This window comes from Neofelis nebulosa, chromosome 3 (assembly GCF_028018385.1).
Source record: "Neofelis nebulosa isolate mNeoNeb1 chromosome 3, mNeoNeb1.pri, whole genome shotgun sequence".
Taxonomy (NCBI): domain Eukaryota; kingdom Metazoa; phylum Chordata; class Mammalia; order Carnivora; family Felidae; genus Neofelis; species Neofelis nebulosa.
In genome coordinates, this window is record NC_080784.1 from 55,030,226 (window position 1) to 55,045,982 (window position 15,757).

General features: G+C 35.5%; 1 protein-coding gene across 3 annotated transcripts in view; it reads left to right on the forward strand.

Moving 5' to 3' along the window:
• Window positions 1-15,757, forward strand: part of GLRA3 (glycine receptor alpha 3) — a 239,693-nt gene that overhangs the window by 30,719 nt on the left and 193,217 nt on the right. For all 3 annotated transcript variants that reach the window (XM_058720866.1, XM_058720865.1, XM_058720867.1), the window contains exon 2: window positions 12,510-12,637. In XM_058720866.1, coding sequence (XP_058576849.1) covers window positions 12,510-12,637 — 128 coding nt within the window. The remainder of the gene's footprint in view (window positions 1-12,509; window positions 12,638-15,757) is intronic.

The following is a 15,757-nucleotide window of genomic DNA, read 5'->3' on the forward strand; positions in this document are numbered from 1 at the left end:
GGCTCTGTGCTGACAGCTCAGAGCCTGGAGCCTGCTTCAGAGCAGAGCATGCTTCTGTCTCTCTCTCTCTCTCTGCCCCTCCCCTGCTCGTGCTTTGTCTCTCTCTGTCTCTCAAAATTAAATAAATGTCAAAAAAATTTAAAAAAATAAATAAGAATGTTATTTATCACTCTAGTGATATTTTTCAAGTACTATTTATTCATTTTTTCCAAAAATATTTACTTAATATCTCCTATTTGCCAATCAATATTCCAAGTGTCATGAATGCAGCAGTAAACAACAAAATCCCTGATCTTATGAAGTTATCTTCTAGTAGAGAAAAATATCAAAATAAAGTAAAATAAATAATACTTTAGATAATAAGGAGTTTTATAGAGAAAAGTAAAGCAGAAAGAAAAGAGAAAATGTGAGAAGGAAGACATTTTTAGTTAAGTGATTCAATTAGACTTTTTGAGAAGGTGTCATTTAAGTGAGGGCTTGAAGGTGATGGGGAGCAATAAATGTGGTTATCCAGAGAAGATTCTTCTAGGCAGAAGGAAAGGTCAGTAGGATAGCCACTATGCTTATTAAAAACTTTCAAAGAAACCATCCAGTAAAATATCATTTCAAATTTTTGTTTCTCAATACAGAGAACCTATCAGAGTAGGTAAGTTTCCCTTTTATATTTCAAAACATCCTCTAATTCAACAGGTCCAAATTTGAACCCATTATTATAATTCTCAAACCTAGTCCCCCTTTTCACTCTATCCTATATCAGTGAATGATATGTCCATACATATAGTTGCTCAATCCAGAAAACGGACTCAATATTATCACTTATCAACTACCACATAACACATTATTCTAAAATGTAGTGGCTTAAAACAGCAATAAATATTTATTAGCCCCAAAGTTTCTCTAGGTCAGAAATTCAGGTTAAGTACAGCTTAAGTAGGATTTTTTTTTAATTTTTTTAATGTTTATTTATTTTTGAGAGAAAGAGAGAGAGAGTATGTGAGTGAGAAGGGGCAGAGAGAGGGGGAGACAAAGAATCTGAAGCAGGCTCCAGGCTCTGAGCTGTCGGCACAAAGCCCGACTCAGGGCTCAAACCCGTGAACTGTGAGATTATGACCTGAGCTGAAGTCCAGTGCTTAACCAACTGTGCCACCCAGGGTGCTCCTTAAGTAGGATCTTTTATTAGGTTACTGTCAAAGATGTTAGCCATGCTGCAGTCATATGAAGGCTTGACTGGGGTAGAGAATCTGATTTCAAGGTGGCTCAATCCAATAACTGAGAACTTGGTAAATTTTCTTGATGGAAGCCCTCAGTTTCTCCCATGTAGCTACTTGAGTGGCAGGGAGAAAAGTGGGTGATTCAAAAGAGAGCTAGATAGAAATAGCAATATGTTTCATGATTTAAGTACAAAATTCATGTGCCATCATCAAGTCACTTTGTATAGTGAATATTCAACAGGAGAAAAATTGGGCTCTACCCTTGGAAGGGAGGAGTGTCAAAAAAATTTGAATAAGTATTTTCAAAATCATCACAGGTATTCTTGAGATGTTCCTTTTGTTCAGAGTCAGTACCAAACCATCACTAAATTTTGTGGATATCTCTTAGATTCTTCTACTTTTCTCCAACCCTACTGCCATTTAAATTACTCAAACCATCCTTGGCTCTCACCTTGACCACTGAATTGTTTACAAACAGGACTTCGGACAAAAGTCCATGTATGATCTAGAAGGCAATGCATGATCTGGTACCTACAGTTCTTCAGCCTCATTTGTTATTAATTTGTCTGGCCTCTATTCCAGACACAATAACATTCTTTCAGTCTCTTGCACTTTCCATGACACAACAAATTCAGAGATATCTTCTCTTGTATCTATCCACTCAGTCTTTTCCTGTGTGAAATTCTGGACTACCATTTCAACAGTCCTCCTCCCTAAAAATTTTCACTGACTTTTACACAAATTGATATACTTCTTTTCACTGAATTTTACACAAGTTGATTATACTTCTTTTGAATTATTTAAAATGTGGCTAGAATAACAAAACTGAAGCCAAACTACTGAGCAGGAAATGATATAAATCAAAAATTGCTTTTAAATATTTACTCAGTAAATGAGTTCTAAAAGACTTAATGTTCTGAATGAGAAGTTATTTATTATTTAAGCAATGAACTAGTGTGTCAATTAAGTCCCTTACAACTAAATATTTGCAAGGTGACTTTGAACCTCTCTAGTTGATGTGGTCCCAACCGTAAGTTGAATCTATGAATTGGGAGGGGTCAATCATATCTTTTTCTTTTATGCTGCTCGCTCTTCCCTGAAACTTGCCTGTATTTTCTAGTCGGGTATCATGTTATACTATTATAATCACCCAAGGATGTTATATGTTTACATGAATTAGCTTGAGTGAATTTCTCTTCATTTCACTTAAAAAAATACCCCTGACCAAAAGAGCCATGGTATTAAATGCAAAATCCAAACACTGGCATAAGGACTTGGCATTTTTCAAAACATATATGTAGATTGTGTCATTTGTTTTACTAAATTTATCTGTGAAAAATGTGTGCCACTTTATGTATCCATTTTTATACTGGTAAAAGAATATTTGCCTTGCCCAAGGCAAAACAACTTGCTAATGACAAAACTGGAAAAAAATATAAGCCTCCTGGCTGTCAATCTGGAACCTCAACTCTTGTACCATGATGACTTCCATTTAATTATCTTGCGCACTGAACACATAACAGAAACTATTAAGTCTATTCTAAGTAATTTTCAATGTATCTGAAACACTTAATTAGTTTTCTTTAAAATAAATAAGTCGTTAAGAAACTACAAATCAGTGAGTTAATTAACTGTGTTATGGCCTTTCAGTCCTTTCTGTTGAAATAAGCCATGCCAAATACCAAATAAATAATGCCCAAACTATAAAGAAGTAAAGGATTACTCATGAGAATAGACAGTTTATATAGAAGTTACAGTAGAAGTTTTCACAGAAGTTATAACAATTTGCCATACATTTTGAGCACAATATTCTACAACGTGTTTAGTAAAAATAAGTGGTTTTATGATAAAACACAAACTTTGTAGATAAAAAGATTATATAAAGATTAGAATTAACAAATCTCAAATGACTGCACTATCTAATCCTCTGTCTCTATGTTTACTATTGAATGGTGTCCTCCTTCTTCGCATCCCTTGCCTACAACCCTATATTAACCCTTCATATGCAAACATACAATCAATATGTAATTATCACTAACCACTAGCAAGCATGGGACATAGACACCATAGACCCTAAAAAAACACTGATTTATATATACACTGAATGTAGACACTGCAATACTAGGCTTGGTTAAAAGGTCACCTTTGACATTCCAATTTACAGCTCTCCAATTCCACTTTTAAGTGACGATTTTCATGATTCGATGATTTCAGTTTCCCTTGCAGATTTCTGTGTCTTGATTTTTTTCTTATTTCTAAACACTTGTTCAGTGATTGCCCTTGATTATTTATTAGCACTATTCCTAACTTGGATAGAAGGACAGAAGGAGAGAAAATTGGGCCTTCTTTAGTATTAAACATACACTTGAAGCCTGATTACTGCTAGACTTGGAGAGCCATAGTCTGATGTTTGACGTCTGCATCACTATATGTAGTTAATTTGTTTCAAAAATATTTATTCAGTTGTTATTCTGGATGCTCTGGATTTCTTCTGGGTCTATTGAAACAATCAGGACAGTCATGATTTGCTTAAGTAGTAGCTCCTACAAAGGAAGAGGTAGACATTGATTAATTTTATTAAAATGACTATTGCAATTGTAGTAAGTGCTACTAATGAGAAACATAAATGCGGGACATATTTTAGCAGGGTTTTACAAAATCAGAGAGAATAGTTAAGGTTTCTTGAGAAAATGATGCTAAAACCTAGATCAGAATTAATTAGTTGAAGAGATGACCAATGAGCATTCCAGGCAAAAGCAGGTTGTACCAGAGACATTGAAGAGAACATGGTGAGAAGCAGTTGGATTATAGATCTAAGTTAGAAGGTAGAGCCAAGTGGATCAATATGATATGTGAAATAAAGAGTGGCGTCAAGGGTTACAAAAGATTTTCCTCCGGACAAATGGCAAGATGGAGTTGCCATTAACCAAGTTTGAAAAAAAAAAAAAACTGAAAAAAGAATAAGTGTGTGTGGGAATAGAAGTTCAATTTATCTTTGCTCTTATTAGAGATCTGATTTGCCAGCCATCTGTGATTATTTTATTCTAGTGTCAGAAATTGAGATGATTTAAGCTATGCCTGGTCTCCTACTAAGGCTTCTACGTGTCTGGTTTATTCTTACTCAAAAGTTGTAATTCTTTGAGATATTAAAGCAACTCATAGGATCTCACCCTTTGGTGAGTCTGGGAATCCAGTTTTTCTCTCTCTAAATCCACAAAGCTTTCAGAACTTGTACATAGATCGCTAACCCCTCATCTACTACTCAAATTGATTCCCACCCCCGAGAGAAATGCAGCTGTAAATATTTGGCTCCCTTCTGTGAGTTTCCTTTATCTTAGGTCACAGCTGTCATTTTCCCTTGTGTTTTTAGCTCCTCTGTGCACAGATTTGTCTTAAACTTGTCTAGTTGTTTTCAGTGTAAAGTTCCACTTGTTTAAAATATTGGCTCATACATTCAGTATTTAAATGGCTAGGCAGCAAACCTCTCTATACCTTAGTTCCTTCATCTGTAATACATAGGTCGCAATATCTAACTACCAACATTGTTATGAGAATTAAATGATATCATGTATATGAATCCTGTACCTGAGAGATCAGGAAGCAACTATGGTATTTGTCCTATTTATTATCAATTAAAATAGCCTAAGCCCCGTCAAACTGCAGATATGAGTGCAGAAATGAGATCACTTTAAAATGATAATCATATGTGACTGGCACATTGCCCACAGTAGCAAGAATCAAGATCCTAGTACCTTGTTAATTTTTAGTTATTTTCCTGAGTCTCCAGAGATATTCTAGAATGGTCCTTTTATATTCCTCCAATATGGTCTCCTTTTTAAATAATTAGTATCATCAAACTATCAACTTAAAGCCTGCTTCACTGCACGTGTCTTCGTGGAAAAAAAAATTATTCCTTTTCTAAGGCAGAATGCTTTCATGTGAAATACTCAAAACTTCACATATCCCTGATGTTCCAGTTCTCTTTAGTTCTCATAACAAGAATGAAGCCATAAGGAAATGGCAAGAATGTTCATCTCTTCCATACTGTGTTTTGTTTTTCTTTTTTCTTTTTTTAATGTTTATTTATTTTGGGGAGAGAAAGAGAGACAGAATGCAAGTGGGGGAGAGGCAGAGACAGAGGGAGACACAGAATCTGAAGCAGGCTCCAGGCTCTGAGCTGTCAGCACAGAGCCTGACACAGGACTTGAACCCTTGAACTGTGAGATCATGACCTGAGCCAAAGTCCGCGGCTCAACCAACTGAGACACCCAAGTGCCCCTGTGTTTTGTTTTTCAAACGGGGGCAACAAATATCTAAATCTCACAAAGTTCCAAATAATAACTGTGAAATTTTTTTTTCACCAAGAATTGAAGACCTACAAGGCTGGTTGCAGGGCTATAAAATACAGAGTAAACTGTGATTCTCTATTATACCCAAAACTTTCTCTGAGTACTGATATATTCACCACAAGTCACACTTCTTTCTGCACAAATGAATTCCCAAAAATAGATGCATGGAGATTTGTGGCCCTATGTGCCAAGACTCGTTTCAAACCCTCCTTATGTTGCCCTGCTACATCTTTCATATTTTCCCTCAATTTTAAGGTGCATTTAGCAGAGGTAAATAGGTATTGACAACTTTACTAAATTCATCTTAAAATCATCCATCTTTAATGGTGATTTCTGTCCTCCAGAAGTGGATGCATTTTATTTTCTTGTCTCAATGAAGAGGACAAAGAGGAGAGAAGAGGAGGGTAAGAGATATCTTTGTGATGAATTTTGATTTCAATTCTTAAGAAAATAGATTTCTGCCAGTGTTTCAGAAATTGAAGTCTTTGAACTTGTAACTAGCATGTCTTTATAAAAATAAGAATATATAAAATGCTTAATTCCAACAAATCTTCATTGACGGGAATGTACATGACTTCACCCACAGTTTCAAAGAAGAGTTGATAGGAAATAGTTAAGAGTAGTTAAGAATAGGTAAGAGTAAGTAGAAAATAGTAAAGATAATAAATATAGTACTTAGTGCAGTAGAAAAAAGAAGAGCCAAGTCCAGGAAGAAAGCAAATTAACAGATTTGAGATGTTCATATTAAAAGTCTTCTATGGGAATGCAAGCTGGTGCAGCCACTCTGGAAAACAGTATGGAGTTTCCTCAAAAAACTAAAAATAGAACTACCCTACGACCCAGCAATTGCACTACTAGGCATTTATCCACAGGTGTTCTGTTTCGAAGGGACACATGCACCCCCATGTTTATAGCAGCACTATCCACAATAGCCAAAGTATGGAAAGAGCCCAAATGTCCATCAATGGCTGAATAGATAAAGAAGATGTGAGATATATATACAATGGAGTATTACTCAGCCATCAAAAAGAATGAAATCTTGCCGTTTGCAACTACGTGGATGGAACTGGAGGGTATTATGCTAAGTGAAATTAGTCAGTCAGATATAGACAAATATCATATGACTTCACTCATATGAGGGCTCTAAGAGACAAAATAGATGAATATAAAGGAAGGGAAACAAAAATAATATTAAAACAGGGAGGGGGATAAAACAGAAGAGACTCATAAATATGGAGAATAAATGGAGGGTTACTGGAGGGGTTGTGGGAGGGGGGATGGGCTAAATGGGTAAGGGGCATTAAGGAATCTACTCCTGAAATCATTGTTGCACTATATACTAACTAATTTGGATGTAAATTTAAAAAAAAATTAAAATAATATAAAATAAAATAGCAGAAAACAAAACAAAACAAAAAAGTCTTCTAAAAATTCAAAGCTGCTTCTTTCAAAAGTACTGATCATGAGTAATTTGCTAATAACCTTAGTAACTTGCTATAAATATGACAGTTTTATTGATACTTGAAGATTTAGACAAAACTAATAGACTTGATAATAAATAGTTTCTTACCTAAAAAACCATTATACATTAATCTTAGATTTCTTCCCACTGCCTCCTCCTGTCCCGAGTTTTAACAACTCAAAAAAAAAAAGTTTTAAAATATGTTTATACAGATGATGATGTTGACTATTTAAAAATTAGAGAAAGATTCCTGATTGGTCATATGGAATTCCATGCTGTGTTTATTACTATAAGCTCTCTTCAGTGACTACAGTTCTCTGAAGACAGTCTAGTAATGTTCACATGGTGCAAGTCTCAGATATTACTGTAATTGGAAGAAAGTCCTAGGATTAATATGTCAGAGCAGGAATCATAAGTGATGGGAAGTCTTCCCATATGTATAACCTTTATCCCTTTCAGAAAAGGAAAGGATACATGATGTGGAGATGCTTTTCAGCCAGTCACTCCACTTAATTCTGTTTGCAGTCATTCCTTCTGAGTCAAAATGGTGAATTTTCAGGGGCACCTGGGTGGCTCAGTCCCCTGGGTGACTTGATTTCAGCCCAGGTCATGATCTCACAGTTCATGAGTTTGAGCCTGCTGTTGGGCTCTGTGCCAACGGGGCAGAACCTGCTTGGGAGTCTCTCTGTCTCTGTCTCTCTCTGTCTCTCTCTCTCTCTCTTTCTCCCCTCCCACCATCCCTCTCAAAAATAAATCAATAAAAATTTAAATAATTGTGAATTTTTAGAAATAAAATCAATTGTCTACAAGCAGTTGGATGGTTCTTGTGTCATTGCAAGAAACAGAACTAATAAAGAAAACTGGAATATTTGTCTGCTCAGAATTTTCCCATTTTTTATAGGCATCATTCTGCAAAGTTTGGTGTGAATTCTTGGTACAAAACAGGAAGATTTTGCTCTCAGTGGTAGGAAAAAGGGAGCCAGCCAATCATTCTCTTCACTGTACCTTCACTTCCTTGCTCCTGCTCACTGATACTTCCCAGGGATTCTCTGTAACCTTTAGATGGGCCCAGACTGAGTATTCTACTGAACTGTGAATATGTTAAAGATGCAAATCTGCATTCTCTATGTTTTAGGTTCTTACACTGTGCTTTGCACCTAAGAAATTGCGAGAACTCAAATTCATTGTCTCAACATTTAACAGATATTTTAAGTGCATTTTGACATGAGAAAGGACATTTTTGTACAAAAAAAATGCACTATAATTTTATTGTTAGTAAATTTCTGTTTTACAGACCTCTGTAAATCCTCTTCTTCATAAAAGCAGTGAGAAAACTGTCAAGAAATGTGGCCATCAACTTTTCCATAACTCTGTAAATTAATCAGAGATTTGTAGTAACACATGAAGTAGTTTAATCAAGAAAAACAGCTGAATCTTGGTAGGAACAGTGGGATTTGTGGCTATAACTTGTCCTATTCTTGTTCTCCTTTCTCAGCTCCATGGTAGCATGATAAACCAACAGCCTGCAATAAAAAACAACAACCTGGCAGCTACCAGGGTGGGCAGAAAGGAGTCTGAATTCCTTTAAAGCCTCATTGTTAGACAAATGTCATTATCTGACCTGTCTGGAGGCTCCATGGAAGACACCACTTGCAAGACTGCTTTTATTTGACCTAATGTGGAGCTCATTCAGTATGAAAAGTCTTTTTCCTCAGGATGTTGGTCAAATATATTTAGAGGCAATGTTTTAACCTCACAGGTGCCCAAGGTAGTGAGTAACAGTGGGGGCAAACAACAGATTGACCAAAAAGCCTAAAAGAAAAAGCAATGAAATGATATGCCCATAGGGGTTTGGAAAATCTCACATATTTCTGGGTATCTAGAAGACCACACATCTGAATGGGGTTGTGAGCATGCCTAGTGTCATGGACTTAATTGCATCCTTTCAAAATTCTTATGTTGAAATACTAACTCCCAATATCTCAGAATGTGACTTTAATTAAAGATAATTAAGATAAAACGAGGTCATATGGGGCCCCAATCTGTCACTGGTGATCTTCCAAGAAGAGGAGATTTTGACACAAACACATAGGAGAGGAAGAAACAGAGAGAAGATGGCCACCTGCAAGCCATGGAGAGAGACCTTCAAAGAAGATGAACCCTGCCAACAACTTGATCTAGGACCTCTAGCTCCAAGAACTATGAGAAAATTAATTGCTATTGTTTAAGGTACTTAGTCCAGGGGGCCTTGTTAAGATAGCCCTAGCAAACTGATACACAGAGAGTTGTGTGCATGATTGGGAAAGACCTGAGAAAACCTTAAGCTCTCCACCCTGGCTGGCCGTTAAGCCCTGTGCAAATGAGAAATAAAGGCTAAGACAGAGTTGTCAATTGCCTGACTTGGTGTTGAAGGTGCAGCCCCATAAACATAGGACTCCCAGAGAATTCTGGGAAATATATTGGTTTTAGGAATTTAGGAAAATCCTTGTCTACTTATTAGGTGATCCCTAAACCACTCAGATAGACTTTACAGAATTAGTTCAGAAAAGCCAATTAAAAAACAAAACAGAAACCAGCAACAATAATAAACCTTAGGGAGGAGGGATAATATAATTTACCAAGTTGCCATGTTATATCATCTAAAATGTCCAGTTTTCAGTGACAATATTATGAAACATTGAAAGAAAAAAAAGTGTGGCTCACGCACAGGGAAAAAAAGGCAAGCGGTAGAATCTGCTTGAAGAAAGCAATGGCAGTGGAATTACTGGACAAAGACTTTAAATCAACTATTTTAAATACTTTAATAAAAACTAAAGGAAACCATGTTCAAAGAAATCAGCTATTTTAACTCCTTTACTAAAAGCTAAAGGGAACCATGTTCAAAGAACTAAAAAGGAAGTATGACAATAATATCTCCCCAAATACAGGATATACCAATGAAGAGACAGAGATTAAAAAAAAAAAAGAAGAAGAAAAGAGTAACTCTGGAGTTGGGAAGTGGAATAACTTAATGCAAAACTCACTGGGAAAACACTGCGAGTTTTCTCTGACTGCTACAACAAATTACCACCAATAACAGCAACTTATTCTTCCCTGGTTCTGGAGGCCAGAAGCCTGAAGTCAGTTCACTGGGCCCAAAACAAGGTGTGAGTAGGACCAAGCGCCCTCCAGAGGCCCTAGGGGAGAATCTGTTTCTTCCTTTTGCAGCTTCTATTGACTGCTGGCATTCCTTGGCTGTGGTCACATCACTCTAATCTCTGCTTGTACCTGTATGGTCACATTGTGTTCCCTCTTCTGTCTACAACCAAATACACCTCTGCCTCTCTCTGACAAGGATACACATCATTGCATAATCTAGAATGATCTCTTCCATGCAGTGCAAAATCTGATGGTTGTCAGTCTCGCATACATAGTATTCTATTTATTTTTAAAGGTGAAGGGCATTGTATTATTGGTTCAGATCCAGGTAAATTGGTGTATTTGTTGATAGGAGAATGTCGAAGTTCATTTGCTGATAACTGAAAGGAGGATTTTGCAAAAGAAATACAGGGAATGGTTTAGAAGAAGCAAACTGTAGTTCTGAGAACTCTGGCAATGCCTTTCTGCCCTATGTTCTTGGGCCGGGGAAAATGAGCAAATGCTGCTTAAGATTACAGGTGAAAGTTACTTAAAACCAGGTGGTAGAGAAAGTTCTAGAGTTACTGAGAATGTAGTGGTTCTTTATGATATTATTATTATGATGTTTATTATTATTATTATTATTATTATTATTACATTACCTTAAAATAAGCTTTCCAGAGATTATGGTGGCAGGGAGTTCAACTGCCCAGTAATAATCAGAGATAAAGGGTCATAAAGTAATCTGGAGCCAAAAAATAGAGATAGGAGAAACTTCTGCCCCTGGAAAAAGCACGAAAGACAGAGAGAGAGAGCCACTGGGCAGATAAGTGACTTTGAATGTCCAGAACTAGATAGAACCTTGTGAACTGCACAGTAGTTCATGGATGCTGTTAGCGGTGATCCTACACTTTCAGAAATGTCACTGTCACATTACGATTGATATTGGATTTTAAAATTGCGCCTGTGCCTGTGGTACACAATTTAACAGTGATGGCTGTAAGACCCATTTTCACTAGTTATTAAAAATTCTGGCAGGAGGAACTTGATACTGCTGAGATCAAGCTGTGACCACAAAGGTTCAGGGTCTGGTGATGCTCTGAGTTGAGTGACAGAGCCGGGAGGATATGATGACTGACAATCTCTGGGAAGTAACATCAGCTTAAATATATCAGTTTCAAACACATGTGTGCTCAGGAAGTCTGTCTCACTTCCCTGAGCAAAGCGCCGTGGATGAAAAGAATCATTTGATCTTAGCAAGCAGGCCCAGGCTTTCCGGGGACCAGCCTAGGTAAATGAGGGGCTGGACGGGGTGCAGTGACATGTGTGAGCGTCTAGGATGAGCAGCTGCATAAAACAAACAACAAAAAAAAAATTTAATGAAAAAAAGTGCAGTAGCTCTTTACTTTGCCCAGACACACGTTCTCATTGTGTAATAGCCAGGTGCACTGACCACATTTATGGTAATTTCTCAATCTTAGTGCACAGATTTTAGATCTGAACAAAATGTACTGTAGAGGAATGACACAAGATGAAAGCAGCATGAATTTAACTGGGTATGTTACTAATATAGGAAGCATCTAATTGAAGAAAAGAACATCATTGTTTAGTCTGTAGGACAGACGTTTTATTACCATTGAGAAGAATTTACAAAACTTGAAAGGTGATGTTTATCCCCTCAGTAAAAGCAGTAAGAATTGTACTTCACAGCTGAACTTTCGTTTTTTTCTTATGCCTGACTCACTAAGGATACTTTTTAAAAAAAATATTTTTTATGTTTATTTTTATTTTTGAGAGAGAGAGCGCATGCACGCACACACAAGTGGGGGGAAGGGTAGAGAGGGAGACAGAATCCAAAGCAGGCTCCAGGCTCCAAGCTGTCAGCACAGAGCTGGATGCGGGGCTCGCACCCACCCAATGTGAGATCATAACCTGAGCCAAAGTCGGTCGCTCAAGGGACTGAGCTACCCAGGCACCCCACTAAGCATACTTTAACTAAAAATTACAGTTAGAAGTCAAACTTGGGTAAACACAAATTTTGAAAGCCTAATAATTTGGCAGCAGCTTTGTTTCCAGACTTAAAATAATGTCACCTCTGACCTTTTGGGCTGAATATATGTGAAACCTTATAAATACTTGAATGTAGACCTGTCTATGGGTCTATAGGTCTATAAAGACCTATCTGTCATTATGCTAATATTCACCTTATAGTATATAGTATACATACTATATAAAATATATAAAAGTTTTTCTTTTTGTTTTAAAAGGTACTTTTGCTTTCCATTTTTTTAATTCTCTATTTATAGTAACAACTATTAGGAAGACTTTTGCTTGTCATTTTCTGTAAACTCTGAATGTTCTCATTTATAGCTTGGTTGCAACAAAGGAAACAGACAGTGCAAGATCTCGAAGTGCTCCAATGTCACCTTCTGACTTTCTGGATAAATTAATGGGGAGGACATCAGGGTATGATGCAAGAATCAGACCCAATTTTAAAGGTAATTATCTACTTACTACTATATTTGAAATGTGTTTTGAATATTATTAAACAAAATAAATTTTCAGACTGATTCCACCAAAAATTCTAATGCTTATTTTCAGTAATTATGCAAAGATATGTTTTGAAAGAAAAAATCTATTCTTATATTAATTTTTCTCAGAATTCGGCTTCTTTGAACCAATAGTGTTTGTTTTTCCTTCTTTGTTATGGTAATTATTGTCATGATGATTCATTTTAGGAAAAAAAATATATATACATTCCACTCACTGGAATAGAATCTTCTTTAGAGCTGGCAATAAACCATATTTTAAATTCCCCACAGCAAGACTCTTTTATATTGTGGAGAATCAAACGGTTGTTGAATTTATGTACTGGGTAAAGAGTCTGGATAACTAAAAGCCACTGATAACATTTCAAAAATCATTCCCTCTACAAAGTTTTTTACTTAAATGTATAAGAAAGAGTGTAATTATCAGTTTAAGAATACCCACCTTTATTCTTCTGTTTAATATAGTGAAAAGGAGCATATTTATACATGTCATATGTGGAGTGTCCAGAACCACAAAGGTCCTAGGGTAAAAGATTAGAAAACTACTTCTATGTCTGTATTTATTTAATATATCTTGAATAATATTCTATTCAATAAATAAAATAATCCAAATAATAATGCATACCATTTCCATGAGATTCAGTTAAGCTATTTTTATTCTTAAAGGTGAAAAGAAATACAATATAATCTAAATGATTTTTTTTTCTGAATTTGTTCTTATGGGGAAAAAAAAAAGGAATTGTTTAGCACTGATTTAAGAATTATTTACTGAGGACTGATAAATACCAAGAATGGGTAGTAGGAGAAGAATATAGGAGTAAAATTTGTTGATAATTTATAAGTAAAAAAACTATGAATTGCTTCAATTTCAAAATTATTTTGACATTTATATTGTGGATTGTATTTCTTGATTTAAGCATGTTGACCATAAATATTCTTAACTGCACGAGAAGAACACTAAATGTAAAGCCATGAGGTAATAGTACAGCTTAAGAGATATCATATATAAATGAAACAAGAGATTTCAGCATCATGAGGATCTTTTACAAATTGCGGAACAGCAGTAACCGTGACATTAGGTTGAGAACTAACTTTGAATTGACCTTGAAATATATGCAGTTGTCATATTAGTAAACAGCAAGAAACATAATCAGCAATTAGTAGATTCATTATGGTGATTCCATTCAGTGGTTCAAAGTATTGCTTTGTTTTCACTGAAAACTAAAGAGAAAAATGTGTTCTATTTTTAAATGTCTGTGAATATTTTAAAAACCACATAAACACTCAATGGAGGTCTTACTAAAAATATAGGTAAGTTACTAACTGCACAATAGTGGTCCCAGTGCCTTTGCTGCTCTCTTGGAAAATTTACTTTCATTTTATCATTTCAATCACTTAACAGACAAAGGAAATTTTAAACCATCTTCAATGTGATTAATATTACTATTAATGTGTGAGACTAGGAAAGGACTGAAAAGATTTGGTTTTGCTTAAAAAAAGTAGTGATTTTTTTAAAAAATGAAAATACATTTCTAAAAACTAGCTGATAACCCAAACAGCTTAGAGGTGAGGAGATTTGGTTTTTAATGTCTATTTACTTATTTTTGAGAGAGAGAGAACATGAGAGGGGCAGAGAGAAAGGGAGACAGAGAATCGAATGTCTTACACTCTGAATATCAGAAAAGCAAGTGGACGCTTCTATGATTACCATAATGTCAGTTTTTAAAAAATGATAACTTAATGAATTAGTTCTTAGCTAACACTCTTGTTTTTCCATTCAAACGTTGTTGTCTCTAGGGAATGCTCACAGCTTCCTCCCCAAATTCAGCACATTCGACAGTTTCTTTTTGTTGAATAAAATAACATCATAATCCTTTGACCATCATTTTGTTGCTTAATACTGAAATATAAATAAAATATATTTAAATATTTTTTAGGTATATATGTCCTAACAAACTAAATACAAGACATATCAGAAGACGATTGTATCAGTCCCTCTATTGTCAGGTACCTAGGCACCCACCATGCCTCTTTAAGAAAAGTTCATCTGGGCTGCCTGGGTGGCTCAGTCGGTTTAGTGTCCGACTTCAGCTCAGGTCATGATCTCACGGTTCGTGAGTTCGAGCCCCGTGTTGGGCTCTGTGCTGACAGTTCGGAGTCTGGAGCCTGCTTCAGATTCTGTGTCTCCTCCTCTCTCTGCCTCTCCCCCTCCTCATGCTCTGTCTCTCAATAATAGATAAATGTTAAAAAAAAAATTTAAAAAGAAAAGTTCATCAGACAGAAGTATGAAGTGAAGAAACTGTTCTGGTAATATTTAACTCAGTTTTTCTGTGTAGTATCTCACAAGACTAAAACAACACCATCCCCCACAACCCTGCCATATTGATTTTTTCCCCTTTGTCTATTTTTTTTAAGAATTTATTTGGCTAATCAAACTAACTTAAAGTGGTTATTATATATATATTTTGCCTCTAGTTTGTCAAAGACAAGGAATTAATACTGTAATATTTTAAGGGCATGACCATCAGTAGTGTGATATGTGATACTCCACTAGTTTTTTTTTTAATAATTAAGTAAAATTAAATATTTTTTAAAAGAATAGGGATGGGAATTTGCCAAAGTAGATATAATAATGTATTACAATAACTTGAATGATTTAGTTAGTCCTCACATCTTCAAAGATTAAAATGTTGATAAAAAATAAATCTAGAAAATAATTTACTTTGATAATTACTCAGACAATAGGCAAGTGTTTTCAAAATACACAAGCATTGGAAACACCTCACAGGGGTATTTAACCTCTCATGGAGTTACACATTTTGTAAGAGAAAAACAAAATCTTAATATTGACCTTCGCAGACAATTTACAGAGACTAAATAAGAATGTTCAACCTCATTAGCAATCAGTGAAGTGCAAATTATAATAATAATGTGATAGGATTTTCACCTTTCAAAATATGAACATTTAAAAATAATATGAATTATTTCAGGTTAAATGCATGAAGGAAATTTATTTCTGGAATATTGATTTCAAATTTGTGATTGTTTTCATGAGTATATATACATCAA